Source organism: Toxotes jaculatrix, chromosome 23 (genome assembly GCF_017976425.1).
Source record: "Toxotes jaculatrix isolate fToxJac2 chromosome 23, fToxJac2.pri, whole genome shotgun sequence".
Taxonomy (NCBI): Eukaryota; Metazoa; Chordata; class Actinopteri; family Toxotidae; genus Toxotes; species Toxotes jaculatrix.
The window spans coordinates 212820-236431 of record NC_054416.1 but is presented as its reverse complement, the minus strand read 5'-3'; the positions used below and the strand labels follow the sequence as shown (position 1 = coordinate 236431).

At 49.3% G+C, this 23612-nt stretch overlaps 3 protein-coding genes across 7 annotated transcripts in view; 1 reads left to right on the top strand and 2 right to left on the bottom strand.

Annotated features, from left to right (window-relative positions):
• The window catches only part of mepceb (methylphosphate capping enzyme b), a 5651-nt gene extending 680 nt beyond the window's left edge, over positions 1-4971 (bottom strand). The window contains exons 1-8 of one of the 2 annotated variants that reach the window (XM_041030997.1): positions 4807-4971; positions 4515-4691; positions 3055-3464; positions 2364-2629; positions 1897-2194; positions 1294-1813; positions 918-1130; positions 662-770 (exon numbers count right to left, since the gene is read on the bottom strand). In XM_041030997.1, coding sequence (XP_040886931.1) covers positions 662-770; positions 918-1130; positions 1294-1813; positions 1897-2194; positions 2364-2629; positions 3055-3428 — 1780 coding nt within the window. In that variant the 5' untranslated portion in view covers positions 3429-3464; positions 4515-4691; positions 4807-4971. Of the gene's footprint in view, positions 1-661; positions 771-917; positions 1131-1293; positions 1814-1896; positions 2195-2363; positions 2630-3054; positions 3465-4514 lie in introns of both variants that reach the window. The other variant, XM_041030996.1, reaches the window with a different exon arrangement.
• On the bottom strand, positions 4268-23612 carry LOC121176889 (H-2 class II histocompatibility antigen, E-S beta chain-like). 3 transcript variants are annotated; one of them, XR_005893098.1, is made up of 7 exons: positions 23476-23596; positions 22934-23206; positions 22264-22477; positions 21842-21909; positions 21594-21707; positions 21345-21434; positions 4268-4297 (listed from the first exon to the last, which is right to left on the bottom strand). XR_005893098.1 is itself a non-coding variant. In XM_041031016.1 (6 exons), the coding sequence occupies exons 1-6, from the start codon at positions 23528-23530 to the stop codon at positions 21409-21411; spliced, it is 750 nt and encodes a 249-aa protein (XP_040886950.1). In that variant the 5' UTR covers positions 23531-23595; the 3' UTR covers positions 20934-21408. The 3 variants fall into 3 exon arrangements, 2 of the variants coding, with proteins under 2 accessions (XP_040886950.1, XP_040886951.1); XM_041031016.1 differs by lacking the exon at positions 4268-4297 and having other exon boundaries at positions 20934-21434; positions 23476-23595; XM_041031017.1 differs by lacking the exons at positions 4268-4297; positions 21345-21434; positions 21594-21707; positions 21842-21909 and adding an exon at positions 21916-22079 and having other exon boundaries at positions 22200-22477; positions 23476-23612.
• Positions 8368-19798, top strand: dlg4b (discs, large homolog 4b (Drosophila)). Of its 2 annotated transcripts, XM_041030995.1 has the most exons (18): positions 8368-8503; positions 10993-11115; positions 13901-13951; positions 14197-14321; positions 14452-14621; positions 15055-15191; positions 15269-15419; positions 15705-15973; positions 16111-16213; positions 16309-16405; positions 16536-16712; positions 16794-16831; positions 16916-16963; positions 17502-17603; positions 17682-17854; positions 17929-18038; positions 18353-18444; positions 18652-19798. In XM_041030995.1, the coding sequence occupies exons 1-18, from the start codon at positions 8474-8476 to the stop codon at positions 18756-18758; spliced, it is 2103 nt and encodes a 700-aa protein (XP_040886929.1). In that variant the 5' UTR covers positions 8368-8473; the 3' UTR covers positions 18759-19798. The 2 variants fall into 2 exon arrangements, with proteins under 2 accessions (XP_040886929.1, XP_040886928.1); XM_041030994.1 differs by having other exon boundaries at positions 17502-17854.

The window sequence follows — 23612 nt, the reverse complement described above, 5'->3', positions numbered from 1 at the left end:
GTCTAACTGTGGAGATTTTCATAAAATCAAACGTTTTAATTTTTCAGCCATTAAACGTCTTTACGTTCTGCACCTGTGTCTGAGTGTGGGCGGGTCTCTGTGAGCAGCCGCCGAGCTAATGTGGCTACTGTTTACCTGCACGTGAGGCGTTCAGGGGACATCAGTAAACTGGAGCTCCAGAAAATCAGCAGGGTTAAAGGTTCTCACCCTGTGAAACACTGGAGCAACTTATTCACACGTAAATGTTTTTATAAACTTCTAATTTTATTTTGAAGTTCCTGTGACACCTGACGTGGTTTTGACTGATTACACACAACATGACAACATCTGGACGTGTCCAGCTGCTGTGATTCAACATGTGTCATTACCTGTTTCATTAACACAGCTGTTGTAGCCACACTGCCCCCCAGAGGCAAAACAGTGTAACTACACATTTGGTCAAAACTGGTTTCTACCTGTAAATCTGACAAACAAACAAACAAACAGCCTCTGGACTTTGTGTAGTCATGTTATTTTGTGTAGTCATGTTATTTTGTGTAGTTGTGTTGTTTTGTGTAGTCGTGTTGTTTTGTGTTGCTGACCACACTCAGAGTCTGACACACAGTTTTTATTCTACAGTTTGAAACACTGACCCAGCTGTGCACACCTGTAGGACGTGTACCTGTGTGTTTGAGGAGTCTGTAGGAGGTGAAGCCCACAGTGTCAGTCAGGTAGGAGGTGAACTGCTCAGGTCTCAGCCTCACACTCCTGTAGTTACGATACGTCGCCCCCTGCAGGACAGAGACATGAAGAGCGGTGATGCTTTACCTCCTCATGAAAGGCTGTGTGTGTGTGTATGTGTGTGTTCAGAGCATGTGTGTACAGTGTGTATTGATTGTGTGTGTACAGTGTGTATTGATTGTGTGTGTGTGTGTTACCGAGGCCCTCTTGCTGTGGCTGTAGCTGCTCCACGGCTGTGGCTCAAGGATGAATAATCCGCCCGGCGACAGGCTCTGATAGGCTCGTTTGAACAGTCTGACCACGCCCCCATCACCTGACTGCAGCTGCACCCATTTGGTCACGCCCAGACACATGATGACATCATACTGACCCTGGCCTGGCCACGCCTCCTGCTCTGACACATAGTCGCCCTGAGGGAGGAGTCACAGCCGTGATGTCACAAAGGTCAGAGGTGATTGTTCAGTAATCACTTTGTCTAACTAACCAATGAGCTGCAGCGATCAGACGTGACATTATGACCATGATCCTCAGAGCTGATCTGCACAAACACACCTGTGTCTGACTGAGACTCACCTGGATGAAGGTGATGTTGTTAGGGAACCTGGATGAGGAGGAGGAGGGAGGGAGGAGGAAGGGAGGAGCAGAGAGAGGACCCCGACTCACCCTGAAGGACAGGGGGAGGGAGAGGGGGGAGAACTCCTGCTCTGTCCCCTCCTCCCCCGTCCTTCCTCTCCTCCTCTCCTCCACCACCAGGTCATGTGACAGGAAGTGCCTGACGTTCTGCTTGGCAGCATGGACCAATCGTTTGTCTAACTCCACCCCCAAGACGTGGGCGGGGTCAAACCTCCGGGCAATGCTTAGCGTCATGTGACCGGCGCCACAGCCCACATCCAGCACCGTCCTGCCTCTGAACCAATCGGCTTCCAGGAGGCGGAGACGCGGGTCCTCCTCTGCCCCCACCCAACCCTCCCACCTGTCACCATAGAAACCATGGTAACCGTAGTAACGGCTGTGGTTGCCATACTGGTAGCGGTGTCTGTCCTTCTTCTTCTTCTCTGGTGGCTGAGTCGAGCTGGGCTGAGGTCCTCCACACCTACGGGGGCAGCACAGAGGTCATGTGACTGGAGCGTCCAATCAGATGAAAGCGTTTCACTTCATTTCTGGTGTAACACTCACCTGCCAGCTTTAGCCCCTCCCACCAGTGGTGTCTGGAACTTGGTTGTCTGGGCCATGGTTGCCATGGTGACAGTGTTTACAGTACCATCAGCCAACCTCGTCGAGGTGGTGCGTCTCCGTCTCCGTTGATGACCGTCAGCCTGGCTACCGGGTTTGTGGGAGTGGCCTGGTTGAGGGTGGGTGTGTCTCCTGGGGAGTATGGGGGGCGGGGCTACGTCATCTCGACAGGTGATGGCTGTGTTGAGTTCACAGGGAAGAGGAGACGCAGAAACACTGCCCTCTGTGGTCAACACAGGAACTGCAAATATAACACAACAACATGTTATTGACAGGTGATTATTGATAAATCAAATTCACCAATAATCATCAATCAACATAAAAATATCCTGTGCTGAATGTTTGATAGACTACAGGACCAATCAGGTCTGATCTGTGGGCGTCAGGTGATCAGACTGTTCCAGGCTCACCTGTCAGTCCAGCTGAGAAGGGAAACAGTCGAGCTGGTATCACCTCCCTCTCTCCTCCCCCGCCTCCCCCTCCTCCATGGTGTCTGTTCCTGTGTCTCTTCCTGGACTTCAGAGGGGACAGCAGGACTCCCGCTCCCCCCTCGCTGCCCACCCCGCCTCCCTTCAGGTTCAGGGGGTCGGAGATGTCACGGGGAACCAGAATCTCTACAGGGTCTCCGCCCCGTGATGGCAGGGGTGAGCCCTTTGGTGTCTCCTGATTGGTGGCCCTGAGGATGAGAGGGGAGGAGTTTAATGTTTGTTTACAGCAACAACAAACAAACAGTTTTAAACTTTTATTGTTTCCATGGTTTGTTTACTGTTTTGTCAATGACTTTGACCTGATTCTATGACCAAATGATTCCAGGATAAAGTCGACCCAGCGAGGGTGAGAAGGTTAACTTCAACAAAAACAAACACACCCCTCCCTTCAGTGCTCCTTCAGAAGCCCCGCCCCGTGGTCATGCATTGTCATGGCAACGACATCGTCCTGTCGTTCCTCAACTGTCCTTCAATGTGTCTAAAACTCATCCACACGTTTCAGAAGCTTGAACCACCAAATGTTTGATATTAATTGATTTTCACGACTAATCAGTTAATCGATTGATCACAGCAGCGTTTCCGTCCCTGAACACCTGTAAACAAAGAGTCTCACCTGTTGACTTCTTCGTCCAATAGCGAGTTGAGGTTCAGAGGGTCGAAAATGTTCCCGCCTAACAGAAAGTGACTCGGCAGCACAGGCTCTGATTGGCTGTCACTATTGACACGTCGACGGCGTTTAGCTAGCCCCTTGAAGCCGACGCCCATTGAGTAACGCCTCTTTCCAATGTGCTGAGAGAGGGGAGGGGGGCCGGTGAGGGGGGGGTGGCCCTTGCCGGGCGACTGGAGGCCATTTTTAGGACCGAGGGGGCAGGTCTTAGCCAGCTGTGGCTGCTGTGATAGGGTGATGGTGGTGGGGAAGGCGGGGCCAACTCTGATGGGCACCTCATGAGGCAGGACAACTTCTTTGTCCAAAGACATCCTGATCATCGTTGACCAGCGGACAGATCAGCCAATCACAGTGATCTACAGAGAGGAAAGAGAACATGAGTCTGTGAGTGTGTGTGCAGTTTACAAACTGTTGTTTATTGTATTGTGTTGTTAGCATTCTATGTTAGCTTTGTGCTTGTTTGCTAGCTGCACTACACTTTGTATAATGTACTGTTGTTTAAGGTATTTGTGTGTTCATGTGGTCACTGTGTTTGTGTTACACGACTGAGCAGACACTGTGGAGGGTGTGTAACCTTGTAGGGCAGTACAGCTGCTAACATCTGTGTTTTAAGGTGGAGACATCAGACAGCAGCTTCAGGATTCACACACTTTATTATACACAGTGATACAACAGCGCCTCAGTGTGGCCTTCAGAGCTGCACCTCTGCACATACGTGTACTCAGTGACCACTTTATTAGACACACTTGTACAGAACAGGACGTTTACCTTTCTACACTCTACGATGCTGAGTTTATGAACTGAATACTGTGCAGGAACACCTGAGCAGGTGTCACCTGGTCACAGCTACAGGGAAGACGGGAAAGGAAAAGGGACAAACCGAGCACCAGGAACACAAACAGCTGTAACAACAGAGAAAAACTAAACGGCCTCATGTTGGAGGATCAGAGAACAGGATTCAAAGATGATTCACACAGTTACAGGTTCATTTCCTGTTGGTCGACTAATCGTCTGCATCCAGTCAGAAGATCCAACCATCAGCAACACAGATGAAGGATCATCACATCTTTTACTCAAAGTCTAGTTTATATGAAGATCAAAGATTTTCAATGTTCAGCTCGTGTCACAGCAGCTGTAACACAACTGAAGAACAATCATTTCCTCTGTTTACCTTCAGCACCAGGACCAGCTGACGTCAGAGGAGTGAACTCAGTGTGTAACTGCAGGTGCACATCATCCAGGAGGCTTCGCTCAGTTAAAGCTGATCAAACTAAAGTGACTGATGAGGGTCAAACCTCCTGTGTTCGACAGGAAGTCACAGCGTTTCCGGAGCTGCACCAGCTCTCACACTCATCATCATTATTTATCGATTGGAAATCAATCAGTGTGAAACCAATCATACTCACCGTCCTGCAGGACCCAGCTCCAGTCCCCTGCTCGTATTACCACACACTCTCACTCAGTGTGTGTGTCACACAAATAGACCCGTTTATATGCACGTGCTGTGGTTAACTCGTCCCAAGCCCGCTCGAGCCACTGACTACACCAATCCCGGAGTGTCGTCATGAATAATTCAAACCAACCTTAAGAAAAAAACAGGTAAACAATTAGCTGCTAGCTAGCCACCTCCGGCTAACATACAGGAAGCTGCTAGCATGGAGCTAACACACACCCCCCTCCCCGAAAAAAAACAACTACCGAAACATCCCGGAAACCCGCTCTGTGCGTGAAAACACGGCCCCGCCGACCTGACCGCGCGTGAGTGTGTGTCCGCGGCGTAAAGACTCACAACTTCTACTAAAACCGTTTACTCACGATACGAGTAGCTGCTAATTGCTGTTAGCTCTGAAACCAAGCACGCGATTTTATACACGAGTCGCAGCGGCGTGTGAACGACCTCAGTACCGGCCAATTGCGCACCGAGCTGAGCTCCTGCCTCTCCGTTGTTACCGCCAATGAGGCCTGAGCAGTCGTCTGATTGGCCGCAGCTCGGGGGAGGCGGAAGGAGCCCGAGCAGAGAGTCGTCCTGAGCGCTGCCTGACTGGAAACACGAAAAGAAATACGGTTAAACAGCAAAGAGAAATCAGTCAATAAATTAAAAATTACGGCATGTCGGGAAATATTTAGCATACACACACCGAGTGTGTCCCACAAAGTCTGAACCCCACACATTTGATGTTCAGTCTCTTTTAGCTCCACAAGCAGCGGAAACAGTTTTTCCCTGATTTTGTTTTGCAGGTAACACAAACTTCCTGGCTGCTGTTTATTTCCATCAACAAGCTTTAATACACCTAATACTTCAGTGTACTGATGGATACGTTTCAGAATAAGTAAATATCTGAGTTTGTAGTCCACCAATACTTACACACAAAACATTTAAGGAAACGTCAGCCTGACAGGCAGAAATTAGGGCACAACACCTACTATATAAAGTTAATAAACATGTTAGAGTATGTTGAGCAAAGATTAATTTTTAATCTTAATTTGACCCAGTTTTCTGACTTCTCATTCATACAAACCAAACATATTTTTCAGAAAACAACAAAACATCTTCCAACATTTTCCTCAGTGTTACCATGACAACATCCAAGTCATGGGAATGTTTGGTTTTTATAATTACATTAACATAAGGTATTTACATGTAAATATCAACTGACCCTGTATTTACTTTATTTACTGACACATGAAAATAAAAAGACTGCATCAATGAAAGTTCAGCTTCAGGAAGGAAAGATACAGGAACAAGTACTTAATTCTTTCTTTCTTTTTTCTTTTCTTCCTTTTTTCTTTTTTCTTTATTTTTTATTATCTTCTGTTTTTGCACCAACAATACCATGGCAAATTCCTTGTATGTGTAAAATACCAATAAAGTTTTCTGATTCTGATTCTGATTAAAGTTTTCTGATGAACAAGAAAGAAAACAAGAAAACAAGCAGGAGGTGAAGGAGGAGAGGAAGGAGTAATTAGTTTTTTGTTTTACTCTTGTTTATTTGTGTTTTGACTTAAAGGTAAAAATCATTTGTTTGTTTGTTTGTTAATGGATCATAATCAGAAATATGATCAGAAAACACATTTCTTTATTTGAAGAGAGCTGTCAATCAAACTGAGACTGACAGTATCGCCCAATCATGTGGTCTGAACACTTCAGGGGCAGAAGGGGGTGATGGGATTAGGACTGCATTACCCAGCATGCTCTGTCTGTCTGTAAAATCCCTAAAGAGGATTTGTGTAGCTCAGAGAGACGACATGCCGCTGAAAAGAGAAGGTGAGACGTTTTTATGAACATTATGTCAGAGAGGGTTTGTGTATGTGTTTCTCAGTGTGCGTGTGTGTTTCTCAGTGTGTGTGTGTGCCTGTGTGTGTGTGTCCACTCTCTTTATTTTGTCCTTCACATTCTCAGCCTCTTTTTCTTCTTCTCCGTTGGTTCAGATCGTTTCCTCTCAGTCGTGATTCTTAAATCTTTTCCCTGAGTCGTCGCCCTCTGACCTTTGACCTCTGAATCTTCTAACTGCTGTTGTCGTTATGATGGAATCAAAACGTTTTACTGGTTTGAGTGTTGTTGGTTTGTCATGCATCATGTGACCTGTGACTCTGCTGTGCTGCTGATCGCCAACACTGCTGCTACGACCACTGACACTGACACTGACAGGAACAGCACGGTTACTGTCAGTGTTTCACTTTTCTTAAAGAACTGAAAGTTTTTGAAGTAAAAAAAAAAGCTGAATTGAAAACTGTGAAAACTCGTTTGATGAAATAATCGTTGTGTAATCTGTGAATGTTTCAGCTCAGTTTGTTCATGTGTTTAAAAACAGCTGATGTGAATCTGAACGTTCACCGTTCAGCTGAGAACACGAGCTGTCCCACAGACTGTCCCTGTGAGGACCTGAAACACGAGTCTCTGCAGAGTCCAGTAAAGCCTGTGTCGGTTCCTCTCCTCAGATACTGAGCGTGCTCTGCAGGTGATGGAGGCCTGTCAGGCCGGAGCTGCTGAAGGGGTCAAAGGTCGCGCAGAGAAACTGCTCAACATCTTCCAGAGTGACCTGTTCCAGGCTCTGCTGGGTAACACACACACACACACATACGCACACACACACACCTGTTTCACTGTCAGACCTCTGATCTGATCTGTTGGCATGACAACAAACATGATATCACATCTGTGACAACAACACGCTAACACCACGTGACCGTGTGAACCCCCTGAAACCTGAGGCCTCGAGTCTCAGGACAAAAACCACAGACTCAGCATTTTAAAAGCCGGAGCTGAACTGAACCTGAGGACCAGAGAAGAAGAAGAAGAAGAAGAACGCAGTGATTGACAGGAGCCTGATGTTACTGCTGAACACGAGCGCTGACCTCAGGTCAGCTGGCTCCACCTTCAGCACGGTAATCTGGGTTTAACGATGTCATCAGAGTGAGACCAGGTCAGTGATTGGACCAAGTCTCCACCCACATGCAGGATTACCATTAACCTGTTCTCTGACTCTCTGCTCTGATTGGCTGCTTCGTTTGCTGATCGATCAGTTGGTTGGTTGTTTGTTAAGATTCAGATGATGTTGACAAAGCGTCACCACGGTAACAGGAAATCACTGAAACACTGTTCTGACTGTTTCACTCACTGATGATGATGATGATGAAGAATCCTCTCTCAGCTGTTTGGAGGAGGAGCAATATGATTGGTCATCAGCCTGGGTGACATCACACATACACCTGAAACATACACAAACAACAAGTTAGTGTGTGTGTGTGTGCAGACATCCAGGAGTTCTACGAGCTGACAGTGTGTGAGAACCAGACGACGATGAGCCAACTGCACTCACCTGGACAGGTACACACACACACACACACACACATTCTTTCTCTCTGTCTCCCTAATCCACATGGCAACACCCATTGCTGTTACCTAGCAACAGCTGCAGCAGTATTACCGGGGCAACAGCTGCATAACACCATGGCAACAGGAGCCCAACCCCCACCTCCTCCACCTCCTCTCTCCCTCTCTCTCTCTCTGTGTCTTTGTCATCAACCAGTGAGTGACTCAGGGAGGTGTTCACCCCCTCCCCCAAAAAAACCCCACCGGCCTCCCCCCCTCCTCCCCCCTCCCACTCCTCCTTCTTCTGCCTCGCTCTCCTCCTGCACTGCTCCCTCGCCCCTCTCTCTCTCCCTCTCTCGCTCAGTGCTGACAGACGGAGGGATAGAAGAGGCGAGAGAGCGGGCGAGCGAGGGAGGACAGACAGATAGACGAGTGAGGAGGGGGGAGGGCGACAAAGAGAGAGAGAGAGAGAGAGAGAGAGATCGGGCATGAGTGTGTGAGTGTGTGTGGAAATGTGTGTGTGTGCGTGTGTGTGTGTGTGTGTGTGTGGATATGGACTGCCTCTGCATTGTCACCACTAAGGTAAGAGCAGACCGCCTGCGTGCATCCAGCAACACACACACACGGACGCACCCGTTTATGCTTGAGGACACACACGTGTGTGTCCTCATAAAGCATCAAAGTCAGCGTGTTCGTGTGTCATTCACTGCCAGTGTCTCTCTCTCTCTTTTCACGTGTGTGTGATTAGCATGATCGCATTAGCATGTAGCCCAGGCTAGCTGCAGCTTGTTGCTAACAGTTAGCAGAGCTGAGCTCATGGTTTCCTGACAGAGGAAAAGCAACAGGTCGAGTGTCACTCAGACCTGTGTGTGTGTGTGTGTGTGTGTGTGTGTGTGTGTGTGTGTGTCTCTGTGTGTGTGTGTGTGTGTCTGTGTGTCTGTGTGTGTGTGTGTGTGTGTCTGTGTGTGTGTGTGTGTGTTTGCTGCTTCACATCATGTTTTCATTCATCACACGTGGAAACATGACGTCACACGTATCTCTGACAGGTTAGAACTCCTCACACTGAACCAGTTCTTGCTGATTGAAGTGAAACAGTGACAGGTGCTGAACAGGTAATGATGTCATCACCAGACGTGATGTAATAGATTCAGCGCTGATGGAAAATGTGTTGATGTTTTTGTGTTTTCACACATTTCAAACATGTTCAGCTGAACACGCTGTCTCCTTCACCTCCTCACGTCCTGTTACTGCTGCTGTTCACGCTCTGACTGGTTGGTTTGTTTGTTTACTGGTGTTGTAGCTCGTTTGGTCAGGTGTTTATTTATTTACTGTTTTTTATTTCCAGCTTCAACGTTCATCTATTTTCTGCTCACACACACACACACACACACTCAGAGAGAGAGAGAGAGAGAGAGAGAGAGACGAGTGGGATCAGAAATAGCTTCTTCTATGTTTAGCTACATCATAACTGCTAATGGACACACACACACACACACACACTCACTCCTGATTGGACACTGATCTGTTTGAATGGACAAATGAAAAGACACCAGTCCAATCACATCATAACCAGAACCAGTCCAGACCAGCTTTAGACTGGGTTCAGACCAGTGATGACCAGTGTAGATGATCTTAGACCAGATGTTTGACAGTGGGAGACCAGTCACGGCCCATTTCACTCTGGTTTCACTCCAAGTGTAAATGTTTTCTTTACACCAGTTCAGACCAGTTCAGACTGGGACAGTTTAAAGACCAGCTGGTTGTACTGGTTCAGTTCTTTAATCCCTTTTGTATAATGGGATGTGGCCTGTTAGTTAAGTTTGGGTTCAGATCTGTGTTCACACCAGTGCAGACTAATCCAGACTGAGACCAGTTTAACACTCACGACTGACTCCAGTTTGACACGTGTCCTGATCTGTGATCGAACATTAGTGTCATTTACAGGTTTAATCAGAACAAACCACAAAGTGTTTATAACAGACTCTGCTGTTGTTTACAGGAGTAAATAACAGAGTGAAGCAGAGGTAAACAACAGTAAACAGAGGAGTGATGAAGTGAAACAGCTGTGGTGTGATCGAGCAGTTTCACCTGCTTTGATCTGACTGTTTATTAACGTGTTACAAAACTGGAGTAAGAAGGAAAACAACTGGAAAACAAGCTGAACCAGTTCAGACTGGTAACCAGTGACCACAGCAACACAGGATGGAAGAGTCCGAGTGAAGATCTGACATGTAAATACTAAGGATAAAGATGGTGTGGTCACCATGGTAACCGTGTTGTTGACGTGTGTGACAGTGTGTGTGTGTGTGTGTAGAGGACTGTCTGCAGTGCTGTAGGTCTCACCTCAGTCACACGTGTAAACATCACAAGCAGATTTCCAGCAACACGTCAACGCACTTTGCTCTGTGAGCGTCTGTGTGTCAGAGGTCAGAGGTCAGGGTCTCTGATCGTCCTCCTTTATTAGTGTGTGTGTGGCGTGAACACACACCAGTGGTCCTGTTTCTTTACTGGTTTGTGTTGGTTCCTAACTGGTTTGCTGTCCTCCCACTTCGCTCCGTCTCATCTTTCGTTTTGACACATCAACAGACCAACACTCAGGTGTGAGGACAGGTGAAGGGGCTGGTTAGAGGTGGTGACCTCCAGTTAACCTCTCTGGACCAAAGGTCAGGGGTCAAATTTGACTCCTCTCTTCTGTCTGTCTCTCTCTTTATGAATCGAAACTGGCTCCTCCTCTGTCCAGTGATGTCAGTTACCAGGCAACGGAAGTTCTCAGGGCCCTCTTGTTACTATGGCAACTGCATCACCATCTCTGCCTGCGATCCTCTACTTTCTTTCCTCTTTTTGTCTTCTTTCCTTTTCCTTGCTTCCTTCTCTCCTCTCCCACTCTTCCTGTCCTCCTCCCTCGTCCATCACTCCGTTCCCTCTGGTCTGGTGGAGGAGCGAGTCTTCAGGTCTCCTTGGTGTCTCATGTCCTCTGACATCATCACATGTGTGAAAAGTCAGGTGTCCACTAACTTTTGTCCAGTGTCCAGTGCTAACAGCTAAAGCGAACGCTGTCTGTCCCTTTGCAGAAGTATCGTTACCAAGACGATGAGACGCCACCTGTCGACCCCAGCCCCGGTCACATGACCCACGGACGCAGCACCGAACTGAGCCACGCACACCTGGACGGATACACACACCCTGCAGTCACTGTACGTTCACACAAACACACACACAAACACACACACACACACACACACACACACACACACACAACACTGTGGAGCCGCTGCACTACATTTCCCAGAAGTCAGCTGTCCACCAAACAGTGAGTGTGGGACTGACAGAGGTTCCAGATGTTTGCAGACGTCTGTAAAGGTCCTTGAAAACATTCTGTGGTCATTGAGAACGACAGAGAACGTTTCCAGGTTCCAGGTTTGCTGAGGAGGTTCCAGAGTCCTTTAACAGAGAGATGGTTCTGCTGCGTTCTCTCCACCAGGGGGAGCTGTTCACTGTGAATTGATCTGAGTGTGTGTCAGGATTCAGACCCTGTGGAGGACTGAAGGGCCCCTCAGAGGCTCCCAGGGGCCTGGAGGAGGAGCTAGGACTGAGAGTACCTGATGGTTCTTAAGGTGGTCACTGAGAACGTTCAAAGGTTCTTAAAGAGGATGTAGACCTGAGAGGTTCAGTCCATGGGGAAGTTCTGGTCTCAGCAGCACGTCTGAGGACTGAGAGGAGCTGCTGATCACTGACACACACGCGCACACACACACACACACACACACACACACACACACACAGACACACACTCAGGCGTGGGCTCGTGATCTTCCTCCTGCTCTCTTCTTTTTTCTTGCTCTGCCGTCACCATGGCAACAACAAGAATTCTAGGGAGGGGAACACAGAAATGGGAGGGGGTGTTGCCATGGCAACAATAGTAGCCAGAGAGTGTGTGTGTGTGTGTGTGTGTGTCACACACACACACTCTCTGGCTCACACACACACTCCTGCCCCCCCTCCCAGGCCAGGGGCCAAGTGACATCACAGAGGGGAGGGGATTCCTTCAGAGAGACGGAGGGGTAGAGAGACAGAGGGAGAGAGAGCAAAGGAGGAAGGGGAGGAAGGAGGGATGACAGAGGACAGACAGCCTCTTCTTCTCCTCTTTTATTTTGAAGGATCCACTCGCTCGTCTCGTTTCTCTTCATTCAGGCTTCTTGTCTTTGACCCCCCCCTCCTCCCCCTCTGAATTAACGGGGGCTGTCGGTCATGATGTCGGTGGCTCTCCCTCCGTTAGCCTCTGTTAGCCTCCGCTTGCTTCCGTTAGCTTCCGTCTCCTGGTGAATAATTGATCCGTGTTTGTGTGAGAGCGCGCAGAGTGATGTTCGTGTCGGTGTGGTACGCCAAGAAGATGGGACGGAGATTCATCAACAACGTGAGGAGAGCGAAGAGACACCGACAGAGGATGATGGTAGGACCCTATCTCGGGGGGGTGGGCTCACCTGTGATGGTTACCGTGGTTACATCACCTGCTCCTGTGATGCTGCTCTGGTCCAGGCTGGATTCAGAGGTGGTCTCAGGTGGACTGTGGTTCACGTGGTCATGGTTCCCTCAGGATGAACCACGCCATCCTCAGGTCAATGAGTCCAACACTTTGTGAGCAGTTACATTCCCATCAGCCTCGGCTGGACTCGGCTAACGTTAGCATGTCAGCATCATACCTGCTAACCAGTAGCATGTTAGCATTTAGCTGTGTGTAGTGATGTCAGCAAAGTTCCAGGTGAATATTTTAGGAGAACAATTTAATTAATTAATTTCGCCTTAACCCTCCTACACTCTGGCGTCCTGCTCATTGAAGTGATTGAGAATCAGTGAATTTTTTTTTTTTACTTCAGTAATGTAGCAAACCGTTAGCTTTGATTCTGCAGGTTAATTCCTGCGTCGCATCAAACTGGGTTTAAATGTTCTCTCACAGATTGTGGAGCCTGGTTCCTCCTCACTGATCCTCAACTAACCACAGCTCGGCTAACCACAGCCCAGCTAACCACAGCTAGGCTAACCACAGCTCGGCTAACCACAGCCCGGCTAACCACAGCCCGGCTAACCATGGAAGAAATATGAAACCATGTCTCAGTCCAGCCAGACGACAGCAGCTCTGTAAACGTTACTGAGTCTGATGGTGTTAAACCTTCAGCTCCTCGACACCTCATGGTGTTGGGGCTCCTTGGGGTCCGGTTTGTTTTGAGGTTCTCAGGGTTTTTAATAAATGTGGAGAGGTTTCCATCTCTGAGAGGACGAGAGACATAGATTCAGAGTGGCAGAAATACAGAGAGAGAGAGAGAGAGAGAGAGAGAGAGAGAGAGCTGTCCTGGGAAATGACGACTAGATTTAATTAATTCAGAGCGAGCTGTAACACACACACACACACTCTCTCTCTCTCTCTTGCTGTCAGTCTGCCTCTCTCACCCTCCCTCTCTCCTCCTTAGACAGGAAGTGACCTGTGAGTTGTGGTGTTGACAGATGCTCAGTCCAGGGTTCATGGGGGGGGGCTCCAGGACCTGTGTGTGTGTGTGTGTCCTGTGGTCTCAGGTGCGTAGACATAGCGTCAGCGTCACGTTCTCCTGGTGGAGGTGAATCGTTCAAAACTTTCAGTCGAAGGCGACGAAGCTGAAGTTGAACAGTGAAAATCACGTGACCTGAGTCTCTGGAGAAATGTCCACTGATTCATGTTCAGTCTGTGTCTTTGACACACGCGACTCCTCGTCTCCACAGGAAGTGATGTCATAACCATGATTTGGAGCTCTGTGTGGATGATACGAGAGAGAGGTGGTCGCTATGGCTACGGTCACAGTTGCCAAGGTAACCGACCCCCTGAGGGCTCAACAGCTGTTACCATGGAGTTGCCGTGGTGACGAGCAGCCGGCACAGAGAGGGAAGCTGGATGTGATTTAACCATTCATGTTCCTGTGTGTGTGTGTGTGTGTGTGTGTGTGTTCACAGATGAACGGATCAGAAGGAGAACTGGAGTATGAGGAGATCACACTGGAGAGGGTGAGGACACACACACGCTCACACACACACACACACACACACACACACACACACAGTGAACTTTAACCATTGAAGCTCTACAGGAAGTGAATAATGACGAGTCACCTCAGGCTGAGCATCATCATCTTCATCATCCTCATCAGCTTCAGAGCGTTCTGTGTGTGGAGCTTTATAGAACAGGCTGTAGAACCTCTCTGGTTCCACAGTCCCTCTGAGGTTCTCCATGTTCTCTGGTCTGGTTTCAGGGAAACTCTGGTCTCGGCTTCAGCATCGCAGGAGGAACTGATAACCCTCACATCGGAGACGACCCGTCCATCTTCATCACCAAGATCATCCCTGGAGGAGCCGCCGCCCAGGACGGACGCCTCAGGTGGACACACACACACGCTCACACACACACACACACACACACACACACACACACACGTATTAATTCATGCGTACTCCGCTCTGATACAGCACCTCTCTCTCTCTCTCTCTCACTCTCTCTCCGTCTTCAGGGTGAACGACAGCATCGTATTCGTTAACGACGTGGACGTGCGTGAGGTCACTCATTCCATCGCCGTGGAGGCGCTGAAGGAGGCGGGGCCTGTCGTCAGGCTGTACGTCCTGAGGCGACGCCCACCGAGCGAACGCATCACACAGATCAAACTGATGAAAGGACCGAAAGGTGGGAGAGGGGAGGGGGAGAGGGGAGGGGGAGGAGGGGAGAGGAGGGGAGGGAGGAAGAGGAGGAGAGGAGGACAGGAAAAGAGAGGAGTGGAGAAGAGGAAGAGAGCGGAAAGGAGGGGGGAGGAGAGGAGGAGGTGCACAGTTGTTATGTAACAGCTTCTTTGTCCTCTGTCTCCCTCTGGTGGACGTTTCATGTTTTTCTCACTTGATGCAGAAAAATAAAATAAAATCTTGTTCCTTCGTTTTTATTAAAAAATCAGGGACTCAGAGAACCTTCACGTTCTGTGAGGAACCTTCCTGGAATAATCCTGTCAGAGACATTAGAACCGTGATGGTTAGATCTGTTAGTTCTGTTGAACTCATTAAACCTTTACCGTGTTAAATTCTGCTGTAATGGACCCGTCCCTGTCCCGGTCCCTGTCCCTGTCCAGGTCTGGGCTTCAGTATAGCAGGCGGTGTGGGGAACCAACACGTTCCTGGAGACAACAGCATCTATGTCACCAAGATCATCGAGGGCGGGGCAGCACACAGAGACGGACGGCTACAGATCGGGGACAAAATCCTGGCTGTACGTGAGCTCAGGTCAGACGGACTCTTACATCACTGACTCTGGTTCTGGTCTCACCTGAGCTCTGACCCCGACAGGTGAACCAGATGTCTCTGGAGGACGTCCTGCATGAAGACGCCGTGTCGGCCCTGAAGAACGCGGGGGAGGTGGTCTACCTGAAGGTGGCCACACCCACCTCGCATTACATCCACCCTGCTGATCGGTACAGCCCCCCCAACCTGACCAGCTGTACGTACACCTGTCCATACCTGTTGTTTGTAACACCTGTGATCTGCAGCAGCTGATCCCTGATCACTTTGCTCAGTCTCTGACATGTTTTAGCACCGACCTCAGGACAAACACGTAGAACTCTGTACAGAACCACAGAACCTCAGAACCTCCACATGTTAAACAGATCCTGAACCCAGACCAGCTGATCAGGAGTCCCAGTCCACAGTCCATCCATGCTGCTGCTCCTCAGGTCCATCAGGTCCATCAGGTCCACATCACATTTATTTTCTGTCATCTCTGCAGCCTACATGGAGCCTGACTACATGTGTGATTACCCACAAGCCCTCCCTCCTCCGTCACCACGACGATACTCGCCGATCCCCCGTGGCATGATGGGAGAGGACGACTACTCCCGGGAGCCTCGCAGAGTCTGCGTGCAGCGAGGGTCCACCGGTCTGGGCTTCAACATCGTCGGCGGAGAGGACGGAGAGGGAATCTTCATCTCCTTCATCCTGGCAGGAGGACCAGCAGACCTGAGCGGAGAGCTCCGGAAGGGGGACCAGATCCTCAGTGTGAGTACAGAGACCAGGTCCTGAGAGTGAGTACAGGGACCTGGTCCTGAGAGTGAGGACAGGGACCTCCTCTTCAGTGTGAGTCTTGCTGCAGTGTTGTGGATGACGTGTGTATGTGTGTGTGTGTGTGTGTCCAGGTGAACGGCGTGGACCTCAGGTATGCGACTCATGAACAGGCAGCAGCAGCTCTGAAGAACGCTGGACAGACTGTTACCATAGTAACACAGTACAGACCTGAGGGTGAGCACACGCAGCACAGGGATGTGTTGCTGTAATCTGGTTGTCATGGTGATGGTTCAGGATGTTGTGGTTACCGTGGTGATCTTTGTGTGCAGAGTACAGTCGCTTCGAAGCAAAGATCCACGACCTGAGGGAGCAGATGATGAACAGCTCGTCTGGGAGTCTGAGAGCAAACCGCAGCTTCTACGTCAGGTAAACAGGAGGCACCACACCTGGGCAGGTAACTCACCTGGGCAGGTAGCTCACCTGGTTCACCTGTCAGAGCCAGGCTGTATGTTGAAGTGATGACATCTTGTTAATGAGGGACCCTGTGACGTTTCAGGGCCTTGTTTGATTACGACAAACAGTGGGACTGTGGCGTCCTATCACAAGCTCTGGACTTCAGCTTCGGGGAGGTTCTTCACGTGACGGACAGCTCCGACGACGAGTGGTGGCAGGCCCGACGAGTGAACCAGCAGGGGGAGCTGGAGGAGCTGGGATACATCCCATCAAAACACAGGTCAACACACACACACACACACTCGTGTGTGTGGATGAAAACAGGTGCAGAGACGTAAACAGACAGGTGTGTGTGTTGCAGGGTGGAGAGGAAGGAGTGGTCACGGATGAAGAGCAAAGGTGAAGCTTCTCCTCCAATCAGCACAGAGATGGAGTCACAGCTGTTTCCTGTCTCTGTGTAACTGTGTGTTTTCCCGCTCACAGGTAGAGACGGCTTCGTCCACAGCTACGAGCTCGTCACTCAGGTGGAAGGTCAGTGTCACCTTTAACCTTTGACCTCAGAGAAAACTGAGCCAGTGAGGACTGATTCAGAACCTGACAGCAGGTCACACAAACTGTAGGTTTAACATCAGAGTTCATCAGTTTAATGTAGGACTGCAGGTGGACAGTGGTGGACCCTGCCTTGTCCCCGGGGTCCCGTCCATTGCCAGAGACTCATGTACTGCGACCGCGTGTTCACTTCCTGCTGTGGAATGAAAACACACAAAACTGCTGAACAGACCAAAACCAGCTCCGACTCTCAGGACCTGCAGAACCACACCAACTGATACCATCCAGCTGTACTGACACAGGAAGTGACCTGATACATGAACATCAGTGACGACACCAAATCCATGATGCTGTTTGTTTAACACCAGGACGTCTGAGGCCCACGTGGCCCCGCCCAGTCCATCTGTAGTGGTTAGATCTGTCTCTGTGGCATGTCTGTTCTGATGTTTCACTCGTTGTGTTTTTCCTTGTTAATAAAGAGCAGGTGTAAATAAAGTTTTCTGTCTCTCTCTGTCTTCAGTGGACTACGCTCGTCCCGTCATCATCCTCGGTCCGACCAAAGACCGAGTCAACGACGACCTTCTGTCCGAGTTCCCTGATAAGTTCGGCTCGTGCGTCCCTCGTGAGTGTCCAGCTTCACATGAAACACGTCACGTGAACAAACAGGAAGTCTCTGGTGTCTCTCTCTCTCTCCCTGCAGATACGACTCGCCCTCGGAGGGACTATGAGGTCGATGGGCGGGACTACCACTTTGTGTCGTCACGGGAACAGATGGAGCGGGACATCCAATCGCATCGCTTCATCGAGGCGGGACAGTACAACAACCACCTGTACGGGACGTCGGTGCAGAGCGTGAGACAGGTGGCCGAGCAGGTCGGTGGAGTCACATTCTGTCTCTGATGGACGTTTTCAGTCCTGAGTCCTAACGTCTGCGTCTCCGTCTCCAGGGGAAGCACTGCATCCTGGACGTGTCGGCCAACGCCGTGCGGAGGCTGCAGGCGGCTCAGCTCCACCCCATCGCCATCTTCATCAGACCGAGGTCTCTGGAAAACATCCTGTGAGTCAGAGACACGGAGAGGACGGTCAGCATGAAGACATGTCCATGAATAAAGACAGACATTTATACTGTGTCTCTGTGTGTGTGTGTGTGTCTGTGTCTGTGTGTGTGTGTGTGTCTGTGTGTGTGTGTGTGTCTGTGTGTGTGTGTCTCTCTCTCTTTGTCTGTGTGTGTGTGTGTGTGTGTCTGTGTGTCTGTGTGTGTGTGTCTCTGTATGTGTCTGTGTGTGTGTCTCTGTGTGTGTGTGTGTGTCTGTCTCTGTATGTCTCTGTGTGTGTGTCTGTGTGTGTGTGTGTGTGTGTGTGTGTGTGCAGGGACCTGAACAAGCGTTTATCGGAGGATCAGGCGAGGAAAGCTCTGGACCGAGCGATCAAACTGGAGCAGGATTTCCTCGAGTGTTTCACAGGTAAAAATGAACAAACCTCAGAGACGTCTGACGTCACACCTGAGACACAGGAAGTCAGGTGATCAAGTGTCCGGAGCCAACGAGCTCAAAGTTTGATCTGGATCCACTCTGAGAGTGGGGTGGGAGGGGCAGATAGAGCGGGGTATCATCAGCAACTGTAGAGCTCTGAGTGTGTGTGTGTGTGTGTGCGTGTGTGTGTGTTTGTAGCCATCGTCCACGGCGACAGCTTCGAGGAGGTCTACCACCTGGTCAAAGCCGTCATCGAGGAGCAGAGCGGCCCCTACATCTGGGTCCCCGCCCGAGACAGACTCTGATTGGCCACTGCCAGCTGAGGACGCCTTCTCCATGGAAACCACCCCGTCCACCTCCACCCACACCTTCCCGTCCCCCACCTCCTGCTCTGTTGGTCTTTTTACCGTCTGTGTTCTTTCTCACTCCTCGATGAGGAGTGAGCTCAGTGATCTGATGGCTGCTGTAACCATGGCAACTGAGAGAGAAGAGGGCGTACCTGCCTATCTCTCCACCTGTCTGTGTGTCAGAGGAAAAGATGGAGACAGATGATGATTGATTGATGTGTTGATTCAATAATCTTGTATTATCAGTGAATAATCAGAGACAGTTCAGTCAGTATCAAAGTATTTATATTATCCTATTTATTTATTTATGTTTGTGATGATGAGAGTGTGTGTGTGTGTGTGTGTATTGATGGGGCTCAAACACAGTCTATTCAGGGCTTAAAGTATCAAACAACCACTGGACTACAGCTCCCACAATCCTCTGCATCTGGACTACAACACCCCCTCACACACACACCTGAGCTTCAGGACCTACAGTCCCTCTGTTCTTGGACTGAAACACTCCAAACCTCTGTCACCTGGACGACACCGTCCTTCTGTTGCACTACAGCTCCCACAGTCCTACAGTCTGTCTCTGTTGCAGTGGACAGTTCAAACAACAAAAAGGTGAAACTGAAAAGCTTCCGCTATTATGTATGAACCTATGGACTACATTACCCACAGTTCCCAGCTAAAGACCACCACCTCCTGTTGAACTACAGTACCCATGATGCTCTGCTGCTAAACAGGACGAAAGGCAGCGGGGGGGGGGGGGGGGGGGGCACGCTGGGGGTGGAGCTTAAGCTTCAGCCTCACATAACACACCTGGGCATGGTCACCTGACCCTATTACCCATAGTGCTGTGGGAGATTACTGTAGGAGGGAAACATCCTGTAACCATGGCAACAGGGACAGATAGTGGATCCAACATGCTCCCAAACTGGTTTCTGATTGGTCCACTGGGTTTTTAGACTGAATATCAGGGTCATGTGATTCATTCTAATAATTATTATAATAAAAATAATAATAATTATTGATGAAGTAACATCATCTGTTTCACACTCACACAGCTGTACAGGAGGCCGTGGGTTTTGTATCATGTAATAACTTAGTTATAAATGAAATGAAACTGATGAAATATTGAAATAAATTGTGTATAAAAGCTGAACTGAGATCAGTCTGATGGACGGAGACAGGACGAGCATCGTGAACATGGACTCAGCTTTGACACCTGGACCATGGATTTGGACATGAAGTTCAACTGGACTCAGACTCATGTTTAAACTGAAAGTCAGAGGTGTAAATCTTCTGCTTTTCTTTTCTTCACAGCTTCTTTTGTTTTGCTTCGTCTCTTTTTGTTCGATCTTCCACATTTTGTCAGATCTGTTTGTAGCAGAAACACCTGGATCCTGACCTGAGCAGTTCACCTCTGACTCAGACCCTGGACCCTGTTCACTAGCAGGTCTTCAAACCAACACCCTCCATGTTAATGACTGTCACAACGTCCCGTCTGTCTGGGAATTCGTTAAGGAGCCTTAACAAGGTTTAATGAGGCTACGCTGTCTTCACCTGTGATTCACTCACTGACCAATCAGGTCTAAGGTCTTTGTTCAGTAGGATCATATTCAAACAGCACATTAACCTGGATTCATTCATCTGTTCAACATCAACTTGTTTCTCTGGTTTTATTTAACAAACATTGACAGAAACTGTTCATCAGTTTCTTCAGGTCTCGGAGGGAGTTTTTCCATCAGAGAAACTGAGATGAGACATTCAGGACTTCACCATAAACATCCAGGAACCAGAGAAACAAACATCTGCTCTGATTGTTTGTTTGTTGTCATGGCTGCAGCTCATTCTAATTTCATTTTAATTCTGAACCATCAGACTCTGAAACTCTCAGTGAAATCCAATAATCAATACAGATAATCAATACACCTGCACTGAACAGCAGTATCAGGTTCTTCCTTCAGGTAAAGTGAGTAAATGCTCTCAGCTGCAGCTCATCAGTTATTGATGATGATTGATTGATCAGATCTGATCAGCTCAGTGGTTCAGGAGTCTGGTCTCTGTGGAGACTCAGTCTGAACTCTGACCCTACGAAGCTCAGCAGCTTCAGAGACGTTTCAGAGGACACGAGGACACACCCACAGCTTCATCAACAGGTTTCTGATCTTTATTGTGGTTAGAAAACGTCTGAGTCCAGAAAAAATATATAAACCTGACAATCACAGAACCTCTGAGACCAGGACGATCCAAAGACCTGATCACAGGATTTAAAGGCACAGCTAAGGATTGATTTCACACAGTAAAGCAACACATCAGGCACAGGTGAAGAGTCCAGGTCCAGCTGATCCACCAGAGTCCAGATCAAACCTGATCCAGGACCGTCAGAGGACACGGCTGGTCCTGGATCAGGTTCAGACCGGCTGAGGATCAGAGACCATCAGAGACCATCAGAGACCATCAGGTGTTCAGCCGGTCCAGCAGGTGGCAGCACTGAGAGTCTGCTGAGCTGAAACAGAAAGCAGGTTGAAGCAGCAGCTGATTTTTCTTCCATCTGACAAACAGCAACAGGTCCAGGACCAGGACCAGATACCAGGACCAGGTCCAGCACACAGGACCGGGCTCAGTTAGTGGGAACCAGGATCCGTCCTGGTTTAAAGAGAAGAAGAGACGAGGACAGGGTCAGCAACTAACACAAATACCACACCATCAAAACTGGTCTGAGACAAAGTTCAGGATCCTGGATAAACTGGTTTAGACTGTGTAAACTGGTGTGAACTGGTTTCAGACTGGGCGTCCTGCTCTGACCTCGGGCCTTCCTCCTGTAGTAGATGAATCCAGCCAGAGATAAGATCAGACCCAGGATCAGTCCCGAGGCTCCGATGGCGATCTTGTTCCTCTCTGACTCAGGCATGGACGGATCTGAGGACAGACAGGAGGACACACAGACAGGTGAGAGGACAGACGGGTGAGCGGGTGCAGAGACAGACAGGTGAGCAGACAGACAGGTGAGCAGGTGCAGAGACAGACAGGTGAGCGGACAGACAGGTATTTACCCCAGTCAGTAACCAGAGGTTCTCTCAGGCTGGCGTGCTCCACCACACAGGAGATCTTCTCTCCAGACCTGATTCAACACAAAGCAACACATCACTGTTACTGCTGATCCACCTGGACCTGGACCTGAACCTGGACCTGAACCTGAACCTGGACCTGGACCTGGACCTGAACCTGGATCTGGACCTGAACCTGGACCTGGATCTGAACCTGGACCTGGACCTGAACCTGGATCTGGACCTGGACCTGAACCTGGATCTGAACCTGGACCTGGACCAGGACCTGAACCTGGACCTGGACCAGGACCTGAACCTGGACCTGGACCTGGACCTGAACCTGGACCTGGGCCAGGACCTGAACCTGAACCTGGACCTGGACCTGGACATGGACATGAACCTGGACCTGAACCTGGCCATGGACTGACCTGGGTGTGTGCTCCAGGTGAGAGTGGACCTGGTAGTACCAGTCGCCGTCGGCCAGCTCGTCAGTGGAAGTGACATCAGAGGTGACTTCCTGTCCGTCTCTGGTCCAGCTCACTTTGATCTGTTTGGGGTAGAAGTCGTAGACGCTGCAGACCAACATGGCAGGATGTTTACCAGAAGGGGGCGTCGTGGAGTGGAGTCTGACAGAGGGCTTCACTGGAACATGAGAACGTTATTGATTATTGATTATTATCATCATATTGATCAGATTCATTATTATAAATATTATCATCAATACTAATGGAAGCAGTGAAACCTGCTGCAGCGTCACAGTCTGAGACTCTGAGACATGATCAATGTATCACAGGTTATTGATTGAGTCACAGGTTATTGATTGACAGCTGCTGTGTGCAGGCTGGAGCTCACAGGAAGCTGAGTCCACCTTAAATCAGACTCAGCTCTCAGAGACTCCCTGTGTCTGTTTCACCACCAGGTGGCGACAGAGGACACGTTCAGGTGTGAGCGTCTCAGTTTCAGACACGTTCTGATCTGAGGACACTCTGCAGGATCAGCTGAGACCAGCAGCTGTGAGACGACCACAGAGTCTGAGGTTCAGTCAGTGTGATGATGAACCTGAGTCTGAGGACGGCACACACACACACACACACTCACCTGACTTAGACAGAACAGTTTCATAGTCAATCCCAATGTTGTGTTCACAGTACGTCTCCCTCGCAGTCTTCAGCTGACTGATGTATCCAGTATCTCTGTTCCAGTAATCAGCCTGTTTCAGACCCAGCGTACTGTATCCAACAAATCTTCCCACGCTGCTGTCGAACCTGGCGATCTCCACCTTGTTGAAAACTATAGACCTGATGTACCTGATGTCCTTCAGCTCAGTGGAGTTAAACTCACAGCGATCCACTCCATAATGCCGAAATCCATCTGAAAAATAAACAGAATCAGTTTGAACCTGTGAATTGATCAGAGATCAGTGTATTGCTCAGTGATCAGCGTATTGATCAGTGATCAGCGTATTGATCAGTGTGTTGATCAGTGATCAGTGTATTGATCAGTGATCAGTGTATTGATCAGTGTATTGCTCAGTGTATTGATCAGTGATCAGTGTATTGATCAGTGTATTGCTCAGTGTATTGATCAGTGTATTGCTCAGTGATCAGTGTATTGATCAGTGATCAGTGTATTGATCCTACCTGCTGCGCAGACACAGATGAGGAGCAGGGAGAAGCGGAGAAAGGATGAATCCATGTTCCTCTGTTCGCTCCACAAACACTGACACAGTCTGACTGAGAGCTGCTCTAAAAACCAGAGGACGCGTCACATGACCTGC